Consider the following 11691-nt stretch of genomic DNA (forward strand, 5'->3'; position numbering starts at 1 on the left):
GATTCTGAGTCATAGAAATGTTTCCTCTATTTTCATGTTCTGGTAGTCACATTTCTTAGAAAAACACGCATTTTGAAAATGTGTAATTCATTTTGTTTACCATCTTCCCCCATTTATAAAAAACTTACATCATATGACAGAAGCTCTTAGGTCCATGACACAATGAAAGCTGCTACAAAGAAAAATTTTTGTTGTGGTGGCACTTGTGGACAAAGTAGTGTAAAGCAGCGTAAAGCAGTTGATTTCTCAAGCTGTAACTGACTGTAACCCATAACCATTAGAAATGTTTTAGACTTTTCCAACCTAGTCAGAATCTGACAGGTGTTAAGAATAACTATACATTGGTACATATGGTGGTCTTGTTTGCCTGTTTGGGTCATGAAGAGGCGTTTCATAACCAGTTAAAAGGTCCTTGTAATATGTTGAGACAGACTCCTTTACAACTGAGTAAACTCCAATCACTGGTGATGATAATGAGATATGGTCAAATTCTCTTAAAGAAAGTTAATAAGTTGAACTTTGCGTTTCTGAACTGCTGCTGGTCACTCACCTGTGTATGCTTGTCCACACAGCTCCTGTCTGCCCTATGTTACGAAGGGGTTTTGTTTGAGCCCAAAATTCAGAGACCAGACGCCGGAAATCAGGTTAAAGGTTCAGGGTCCCCCAGGGTCTGGGGGAATACTCGATTCTGATTGGCTGCAGGGTGTCCATTAATCCCTGATATATGGACACCTACTAAGTAGTTCCAGTCAAATTGACTGTTCACTGCTCTAAATTAATGCGCTAGCTGTCGCATCAAATCTGATTATTTTATTTCCAACACTGAGTGCAGTCCGTCAGTCCTTCAGTGCCTTATCCTCTGAACGCCACAGGGTGGCGACTGTAACACACAAGCTGCAGAAAGTACACTTCCCCTCTAAACTTACTGATACGCGAATAATCTCACATTCCGTTCGCTGTTCAGCTCTCTACTTCAGGCTGCGGCCACAGTAACGTTACACACGGCCGATCATTTATCGTGAAAATCTTGATATTGATTTGGGGACAATGACATGAATGGTTAGCTAGCTAGTCTTGTTGTTAAACATACGGTCAAATTATATTTACTGTTTGTCAACTGTACGCAATGCTATTGACTTTGAATCTTGCAAGCATAGCGTTAGCTTTCTGGCTCATCGTTGAGCGGACTAGAATATCTCCCGTTGCCAAGTTGTATCTATGGTCCATCCTATTTACTGGAGGAGTGAACAACGTCTCCGTTGAATAAGAATCTTACGGGAGAGTAATGATTGTTCCAGGTATTAGTCAAACCCTCAGGCGTTACCAGGGAAACTTAGTTATGGCTTGTGAAAAACTTTTTTGATTGTAAAACGCATGAAAATATAAATTAATGGCCTTAATTTCTTTTCTTTGGCAAGTGAACATGGTATAAGCAGGATAATGCCCTTCGAGGTGTCCATAATCAGGAATTAATGGACTTCGCGGAGGCCTCCGCGTCGTCCTGATTATGGACACCTCGTCGGGCATTATCCCTTACTTATTTTGGGATAGAGTTCTTACGGGAGTAGTCAACGAGGACAGGAAGGTAGGCTGGGTTGTCTGATGGTGGCGTGGATGAATCTCAGGTGAGCCAGTGAAGCGGGTAGCAGAACGGAGAGGCACTCAGAGGTTCTGCACCAGAGGGGAAATAAAACACGAGCATGAGATGAAACCCAATCAGGCAAAACAGTGGAGCATAAGCACAAGTACATCTCAACACTACAAATCTCTTACAAAGTAAGTGAACCCAATAACAAGAGCACTGATGTAGTCACCATACAGGACGGATCAATCTGGCACCATAGTGGAAAATAGACTGGAAATATATAGCAGTGGTTGATGAGAAGATGATCTGCAGATGCATCTCTCCACTGCGACAGAAGAATCAAGAATGATCTTAAGGTAAAATCAATTTAGATATGGTTCCATTCAAATACCATAATAGTGGTGAAAAATCTAATTGTTGTATAAATAAAAATAAATGCCCCATGAGATCAGACAAAATAAATTAACCTTTAATTAATGGGCCTGCCAAATTTCTGATTATATTTGATTTATAATTTCTCATTATGTTGATCATAAATTACGCACATGTTCAGGCAAATAATTTACCGCGCATTTCGTACTGGCCTGGTCACAACAGCACACAGCACAGTTTTGAGAGCGACATAAATTAACTTAAGTGGATTTAACACAATTGTGGATCTGGTCACATGGGCTGGAATATCTGTGCAGTTAGTTTGCAAAAAAAATGATTTGGCTAAAACATTGACTAAGTATTTTAATTACATGTAAATAAGAGTTAGTAAATTAAACCAACATTCTGCAGCATCAGAGTCATGTTGATGGTACAGTGTGTTGAAATTAGAATGGACACAAGGGAGCAAAATAAAGAAATGAAAATCTGTTTTGTCTGTGAGAAGATTCATGTTCTAGATTTTTAAAAAGATTTTGCAGGAAATCAAACACACACACACGCACACAAAGAGATGGACAGAGCGATAAAGTGTGTGTGTGTGTGTGTGTGTGTGTGTGTGTGTGTGTGTGTGTGTTATGAAGCCAGGTGACATTCCGACACAAACTGGGCTGCTGGTGATCAGTGAAGGGTGGAGTTCTTTTGTCTCCAGTCTTCAACCGCAGACTGGAGGTTATTGTCAGCTTAGCTGGATAAACTCATTATCTCTGAAACTGTCACATTAACTGTCTGATCCAAAGCATTCACACTCACGCAGACACTACACTGTGCAGGGCTGATGGGCAGGACATCTATCACAATTCTCCCAAGACCAACATAGAAATCCTGACCAGATATATATCATATTTCATGTACAACCAAATACATCAACTGCAGCTAAGAAATAAGGAGCACAGCATTCAAGCAAGCATGTGATATTAGAATAAGCATTAGTATCAAGTACTTTTACTGCTGTTGAAGCTAAAAGAATAATAAAAAGACTCCTGCTAGCTCCCCCTGCAGGCTACAGTCTGCATTACAGCTCACAATAGAAATGTGCTGCTATTAACCTGACAACAGTCATATAACAAAGAAATGTCTCTTTTATGTGTGCATGCAAAACCTGACAGTATAACAAAAAGCACACATAGTAACATTTATATTAGACTCTCACTGTAACATTCAGTGCTTGAATTCAGCACTGTGGTTCAATGTAAAGGAACAGATGTAGGTCACTTCTAGATCCAGCGTGATCAGTGTGGAGACAAAGTACATTTTCAAGGGGTCAAACATCAAAATGGTAATATCATGTTAATACTGAGAGGATGTGAATGTTGTCCTCATGTATAAGAGCGGCCACGTTAATACTTTTCTACCCTCTCTCTGATCTCCTTTCTTTAAATAGCCATGAAAGGTGCCGATCTTCAAAGATCGCACCCTAAGGTGACCTTTAGGGTGCAGTACAGGATGTGAACTAATAGAGCAGCAGTTATGTCACAGTATCACAACTAGCTAGCTAAACAAAGTGCTGTCCCACAATATTGTTCCTTAATTAACATTTAAAACTGCACATCAGCTATAATACTAGCTTCAAATGGTTATTTGGGATTTTAAGCAGTTCCCAGTAGATAGGGTTGACTGGTTCCATTTCTTATATGGGATGCTGCTTCTTGGAAAGGGAAAGGCTGCATTGTTACCTAGTCTCATAATTTTATCCCAACAAGCTTGAAGTCCTTAGACTAAAAACCGATCAGTTCTGTCCACCATGTGAAATTTTATGTTCCAACTTGTATGTTCTGTATATTCAGGTTTTTTACCTTTTTTTTATCTTAATAACTTAAACCGATTAATTGAAAATGTACCAATTAATCTCTGATGAGATGGCTACTATATTCAAAACACTGATTAAAGGTAGAGAAGACCGAAGTGGAATTTGATAATAAAAATTTAAAATCTTTAATGTTGACAGGAAAGATGAGATGAAAATGTGCACATATGAGAATGTGATAAAACAAACCTTTTTTTCTCCGCTCGGCACATGAACCCTCTTGCCTGCAGCGCCTGTGGAAAATGGAGCTGTGCTGTATACTGCACAATTTCAGAGGGTGGAGAACAACACAACAAGGTTTGGATGAGAAAAACAAATTAAGATAGCATTTCAGGTGGATGATAGTGTGAAGCATCTGGCCACAGTGGCAATAGTCACAAATTCAGTCTCAAATGTAAACTGAGCTCACACACATATTTGGCTTTTAGTTGAAAATTATTCTAAAACATTTTTGGAAGCATTGATACCTCCCTTTTACACTCATCAGTCATGATATCATTCTTATGTGTACACAGAGATGACCTAATGTAATGAAGCGCATCTTTTTTGACTTGTTTCAATAAAAACATAAACAAATAAAACGCAAATGGCAACACCCAGTACCAGGGCTGTGGCTGTGGGACTGCCCATGATGCTTGTTCATTGATATGTCTTACCTCGAACACCTGTAATCAACTGAACAGAGCCATTATCAATGTTGTTATTTACAGGATTGGTATTTTCCCTTTGTAACTCAAACTTTGCACCTGAAAATCAAGTTTATGAACAATACAATATCTCCACCTTTCAAATGCTGTGCTAATGTTTTAGTAAAAAACAAGCAGAGGGTCATGGTTATAACCTAAATCTAACCATCATTTTTAGAGTATATGAACTATCTAATATATTAAACAGAATCATTGTCACTCACCAAACCAGCTTCTCACTTAACTTGGTACTGTAACCATTCACAGTTATTTTCTGGTTAAAGCTATCTATGATTGGAATATGATAGTATAGTTATGCTGAGCCATTAGACATAACAATGTTTAATGACTGCTGACCTGCTGAACTGAACAAAACAGTTCGAACCAGCAAATAACTCAATTTACTTTTAATCCAAGACCAAATAAAAAAAAAAAAAACATGACAAGCAGCACTGCAACATCACTTTGTAATGAAGAACACATTTGCTTTGTTATGAGCGAACAAATGGGTTGGAAAGTTGATGCTGTAATTTATCAACAAACAAAGAAAACAAATGAAATGAAAATGCGGTCTACATATGTGAACAACAAAAGGTTGTGGTCGCTACAGTTACATGTTGGCACGTCACATTTCAGCAAACCAAAGCGTTCATATTTGTATATGTCATACATATCATGTCAACATTTCGACAATATCATATCAAATTAACATTACATGTTCATGAGCTGACATTCAAGTTGGTGTTTTAAACATTTATAAAAAAGGAAACCAATGGAAATTTTATAACTTCACAGGACGTTTTCCAGTTGTGTTTGTGGCAACACATCCAGGTATTTCAATGCAAAATATGATCTTCCCCTAACCTTAACCAAGTGGTTTTGTGCCTAAACCTAACCAGACCATTAACCCAGTGTTTTAACAACATAACATTTAAAACTGAACTTAAAGAAACGTAAAGTTGGAACATAATGAAATGTAAGATATCAGCATTTTCAAAGTTTGCTTGAGTGTACCTTACCAAGCTTTAACAAAAAGGATTGATAACCACAGTTTCTGATCAGCAATCCCAAAGGTTAAGGTTTGGTCAGATTTAGGGAACTACTGGTTTGGTTAAGAATAACAAAAGAAAATTGCAGCCATGGTTAAAAGAAACCAACTTTGACTGTTGATATCACATCATAACCACCTCCTTACTGGCCTGGTCACAACAGCACACAGCACAGTTTTGAGAGCGACATAAATTAACTTAAGTGGAAATAACACAATTGTGGATCTGGTCACATGGGCTGGAATATCTGTGCAGTTAGTTTGTAATTCATCCACGCATTTGTGAATTTTGCAGACAATCCAAAACATAGGTAGCTATAGTAGCCTGTTAGCTGTGTTGCACCAACCACTCTATAATATAAACTGCCTCACAAAAGACTGATTGGTTTACAGTGATTTTAAGATGATACTTTGCTTGAAGAAATGGTGTTAAACTGGGCTGTCAATATAACACAAGAAAAAGTTACACATTAAGAAACATAACACAGATTAATCACGCTCTTCGCCCATGACCTTACATCACTGAACACATTCCCTTCACATTCCACAGTAGCTTTGCAAACATGATGGAGGCAGATGACTGAACTGTAAGCATAAGCCTAATGAGAGGAAAAGTCCCACCGCAGCCAGAGTTTCTTCCTGTCAGACAGTTCACATTCTTTCAAAAATTGACAATGGGCTGTTGTTAAAAGTTGGACGTTAGACCATACCAGACTCCAGTTTCAGCATGACTACCGTCATTAGAATGGTGACAAATATCATGGATATTAGCCTTAATACTAATTACCGTCACACTGCTAGCACAGCGGCTTTGGACAGGGCTGGACTGAGCCGAGCTAGTTAGCATGTTAGCCTGAATTTCCATTTATTTATTGATTCACTCATCTAACCACATTTCCACTGACATATTTTTGAATGCTTACGGCAAATGTTGGTGTACAGTTAATTTGGGGATGGTGGTAGAATTACAGGCTAGAAGAAGGAAGGAGAACCTGGGACTAATTCTAGCCATGTTTGTAACATTAGACACGATCTCTGGACATCTCCAGCTGTGTTTGCCAAAAAAAGGGATTTTAAGCCAAAGCATGATCTTTTCCTAATGCTAACCAAGGGTTTTTTGTGCCTAACCTTAACCAGGCTATAAGAGGCACATCACTGTCACAAGATTACATTTAAAACAATGTCATGTGGAGTTGCAACATAAAGAAATTAATAATGTTTCAGCATATCTGTGGTTTGCAGAAATGTGCAGTGCCAACATTTCTTCTGGCATTAAGGCCGGCAACCCTACGGTGTGACCTGGTAATCAGAGGTTCAATTAAGATGTGTCTTTACTTCTAACGAGAACAGTCTAGTCATTATTCACTCGGGTGGTCCCATGGATCCTTGAGGACTTCACAGTGCCCTCAGGATAATTATTTAACTGGGATTAGCTATTGTGCAACAGCTGCTTAAATAGAGATTTCACTGTCATATTTTTGTCTTCCAACAGTGTATACAGTTCTGCAATTCAGTAGAAGTATATGAACAACCTTAATTTTTTGATTCTCCCAACAAAAATCTTGAGTGGTGGTTTGACTCGAGTCTATGATCTGAACACAAGTAATAGCCATTTCCAAAAATGTCACTGGTGATGGTGATAGTCTATGGTGGTGGCTCGGTGGCTAGATTAACAAGAACAATACAGAGAAGATGAAAACAACCCTTAGATGGTTAAGGATTTGTCCACAATATCACAGGCTGGTGTCAGCCGTCTTCATCTTTGGAGCGCTGACAGAGTTGGGTAGTGTTGCAGTGTCAGGCTGGCCGTCCCTGCAGAAGAACACTGCAGGGTTTTTGCAAGCCCACATTGCCATCTCACCCCCTCCAACTCCTTTTCCAGGACTTGAGCTTGACAGCCGGCTGTTATTATTCACCCCGACACGACTCACGTAGCGGTCCCTTATCCTCTCTGTCGGGTTAAGCCGAATTTCCCGGTTCTGGGTGTGGCTTGAGAGGTATGCGGCGATATTTCTGGTCCGATAGCCCTCCTCTCTGCTCCGCCCCAGTAACATGGATATATTAGGGTTCCTCAGGGCATAGATCAGAGGGTTGATAGCTCCATTTGCCCAGGCTAGCCAGATGGCCACTGTGTCCATTGCAGGGTTAAATGTATAGTCCCCCATCGCTGCAACCAGTCCCATTAAACAATATGGCCCCCAACAAAAAATGATGAAAACAATCATTATTAGAACTGTGGTGGCTGTTCGCATTTCACTGTAAAATCGCAGTAAGTAAGCGTATGTTGTCACCGGCCTGACTCGGATTTCGGAGAGTCGAACTGTCTTACAGATGTTATAATGACAAAAACACATCAGGGAGAAGGGTAGTAAATAACATACAACAATGAGGCAGATGCTATAAGCTGTCCCCATGCGCGAGGTCCCAGAGTGGAATATATACATACAATGGTAGAAACCTCGCTTATGGATCTCTGTAGGCGTTCGGACCAACAGGTACCAAGGTAGAGAGAAGATGACAGCAGTTAGCCACACGGCTATCAACAACTGAGTTGCTTTCTGACGTCCTATTTTAGCCTGTGGCTGCCTGACTATAGCGTAGTATCTGTCAAAAGAGATCAAAGTCATAGTCAGGGTAGAGATGATACCAAAGCAGGTGTTGAAAAAGCCGTTGGCCACACAGAAATGATCCCCAAACATCCAGATCCCGTCCTTACTGAAGAGCATGACGAAGGAGAACGGCAGACAAAGAACAGCTGTCAGGAAGTCGGACAACGACAGCGACATGATGAAAGCATTGGTCACCGTTCGAAGCTGTCTGTGTTTGATGATGACGATGACGACAGCAGAGTTCCCGAGGCTGGAGAGGAGGAAGATGGAAAGGAGTACCAGGGCCTGAGCTGCCACCATGATGCCCTGCAGGACAGAGTTACTCTCCGCAGCGCTCAGCACTGACGGGGTCGACGCCTGGTGGATCTGACTGAGCTCGCTCCCTCTTTGGTCCCTGAATGCTGATAGGTTTCCTGTGGTTCCCACTGTGGCCTCGGTGGTGGTGGTCACTAAGCTGGTCACTATGGAAACAACCCTTAAAGGAACAAAAAAAGAGAAATCATGATACAATCAGTGTCGTTTGAATACAATATATTCTCACAGCTACAAACACAGCTACAACATTTTCATTAGAGCTGGGCATTCTATACTTGTGTGATTGAATATCTGAAATGCCATTGGTACTTTGGGTTAATCCTAGTGTCCACACCTCCCAACATCTCAAATTAATTTGAAATTACGTTAACACATAAACGTGCAGGCAAGTTAGTTCTCCCACTTCAGCTGAAGGGTGTGGTTTCAGCATTCAGGCTTAGCATTTTACATTTTTACATTCAGAGCATTTATCAGACGCTTCTGTCCAAAGGGACTTACAGTAATTCACACACACATTCATACACTGATGGTGGTGGCTGCCATGCAAGTTGCCGACCAGCACGTCAGGGGCAGTTTGGGGTTCAGTATCTTGCCCAAGGACACTTCAACATGCAGACCAGGGGAATATAACCAGCGAGGCTACTTGAGTTGTTTAAGAGAATGTTGCAAAGCTGTTTTACTGTGAGGCTCCAGAGATGTGGACTGTGTTTTGTGGACTATGAAACTTTACCTCACTTTCCATCGGCAGTGAGCAGATAATTAATGTTTTTGGTGAATTTATCCTTTAAACAAGAAAGTGATAAAAAACATTTGTTATTTCCCACTTGCCGACTAAAAACACAGCAGCTTAATTCAGACAAACTTTGCTCTCTGCGATCATAAGAGCAAAACCTATAGTCCCTGTTGTCCTCCATGCTATAAAGGGACAGTCCACACCACAATCGAAAAAAACATAGTTTTCCTCCTACCTTTACTGCTGTTTCATCTATATGTTCTGGTGTCAGTTGTAGTTTTGGATAATATTGGCCGTACAAATGAAATGAAGGTTATAGTCATCAACAGTGTAAATAATAAAACTGATGGTTTGGCACCGTATGTCAACAAGAAACACCGACAGCTTCTGGAACAGGACAGAGATTATAATATTTACTTTTTCAAGTCCTGAGGGATTCTTACCACGCCAGTGATGCGATGAGGCCGATACCTGATTTTCTTTTTACAGCCCATCAGTTAATTCTTCATTTGAGATATGAATTCAATTGTGTTCACTAATTGTGTCTCTGCTGAAATGAGCTACTTTTCTTTATTCTGACTGTTATGTCAGCCCCAGGGAAGGGTGTATGGATGGTGCAGGTGCCCCATTGTTAGCTACCTTAAATAATTCAACGAGCTGCTATTTTCTGGAGGCACTCAAATGTAATCGTCCACAGTGCTTTACTTCCAAAGCTGAAAGGACAGATGGAGAGGTGGATGGACAGAGTGTCTTACCTTGGCACAACAGGTGATGCAGTGCCCAGCTGGTCGGTGAAGCTCAGGCCAGATGTGTCTGCTGTGTAGTTGCTGCCACTGCTGCCCCGCAGGGCTGTGCTAACAGGTGACTCCATCGATGTAGCACAACAACCACCCAACGAAAGTCAATCCTTGTTTCCCACACATCCATTCAGATTGGTCAGTGTGTAGTCGATTCAAACCGCTTCAAGCTGCTGATAACTCAGTTTTCCATTTCTCTAGCTCCAGATCCATCAACACAAGAATGGAAAACACCGGTCAAATCTTTCTTCCCAGGCTGGCTTGACAAATCTGTCGTAATGCAATATTTCATTGTTTATGTTAATAAAGGCAGAGTAACACACATGTTTGAGATTTATGTTTTGCTTTATGTAGAACAATGCCCGAACCCCGTTTTAGATAGATATCGGTGGTTTACAGTAATGCACTGTTCAGAACAGTACAGCTCCTGGCCATTCATTCAGTGTGCTATGAAGCTCCACAGTGAGCTTCTTCTGTTGGCCCCTGCTGTCAGGATCAGGAGGTCACTGACTGATGCCATGATCATCAGGCAGCCCGTCATACAAACTGCATGTGTTCACCTGTTGTAAGTTTGTGCTAGTTACAATTGATCCTTCAGATGGCAACACAGCCTATATTCATTATTTACACCAAATGCTATCCAATTTCCATAGCATTCAAGTGCTTTACTCATTCAATTTGTAATAAAGTAGATCTGATGTTTTGACATATGATAAAGCAGTTATCCAGCAGCTAGTTATTTGAAAATGACTCATTTACATAGCCTCTTATAGTGTGAAATACAGAATTCAATCCGGAGAATAAAAACACAGCATACCTTTATCCTGGCCTATACTGAAATATTGTTTTAGTCAGTTGTCTGCACAAAAAGAGGCCCAGAAGCTGTTTAACCCATCCTACATCCTAACTGAAGGCTGGCTGGACGTGGCCTTCCCATCACAGCAGTTCAATAACTTCTCCGGAAGTTGTCCGTCGTTACACTGCGTCCAGGCCGTCTGGACACAGTGTCACAGCATGCTGTCGAATTATATTACTTTCCGTTATTTGAATCATGGTTTATATGATTCCTTTCTCCCTCGTGTCACCTCAAACTTTGGTGCTTTTGTTAGGGGACCTCCACACAACATGTCGGCTCTCTGCGTCCTTCGGTCCAAGCGCTTGTCTTCCTGCGGAGGAGAGCGCACAGCAGGCGGCTCACAGCGACAGGATCCAGTCACAGGTCCATGTCGCTGCTGTCAGCACCTCGCACGAGTTCTTCTGAAATGTGGCCTCTGAAATGCTTCTGAAGGGTCGAAGAAGAAAGTCCGTCCATTCCTGTTCCCCAGCTGTGTTCGGAGCGGAGGAGAGACCCCGCGGCTACCACCCTGTTGATTTCTGTCGGTGGGCTACGACACAGCACCAGCCCGCGTCTGCCTCTCTATATGTCCACCAATAACCGCTCTGTGATCAGCTCCAAACAAATCCAGGTATGAATGACACATTCTGCACGAGCTCCTGCACGAGCATCTCTCCGGGTCTGTGCACCTGCCAACACTCCCGTGCTCGCTCCGTCTCTGAAACCACGCCCTCAATTTCAACGTGCACACGGCATCGCGTGACGTTTTGTACAGTTGCCATGGTAACTGGTGATAGATTTGCATCTACTTATGTGTCCGCACAGTGACATTATAAGGTGTGTTGAA

The 11691-nt window shown here is 41.4% G+C and overlaps 1 protein-coding gene across 2 annotated transcripts; it reads right to left on the reverse strand.

The window, feature by feature from the left end:
* Nucleotides 1-4899: 4899 nt before the first annotated feature.
* Nucleotides 4900-11579, reverse strand: gpr135 (G protein-coupled receptor 135). Of its 2 annotated transcripts, XM_030392370.1 has the most exons (3): nt 10827-11579; nt 9968-10279; nt 4900-8639 (listed from the first exon to the last, which is right to left on the reverse strand). In XM_030392370.1, the coding sequence occupies exons 2-3, from the start codon at nt 10081-10083 to the stop codon at nt 7289-7291; spliced, it is 1467 nt and encodes a 488-aa protein (XP_030248230.1). In that variant the 5' UTR covers nt 10084-10279; nt 10827-11579; the 3' UTR covers nt 4900-7288. The 2 variants fall into 2 exon arrangements, with proteins under 2 accessions (XP_030248230.1, XP_030248231.1); XM_030392371.1 differs by lacking the exon at nt 10827-11579 and having other exon boundaries at nt 9968-10820.
* Nucleotides 11580-11691: the final 112 nt, after the last annotated feature.

The sequence above is a fragment of the Sparus aurata genome, chromosome 16 (genome assembly GCF_900880675.1).
Source record: "Sparus aurata chromosome 16, fSpaAur1.1, whole genome shotgun sequence".
In the NCBI taxonomy this organism is placed as follows: Eukaryota; Metazoa; Chordata; class Actinopteri; order Spariformes; family Sparidae; genus Sparus; species Sparus aurata.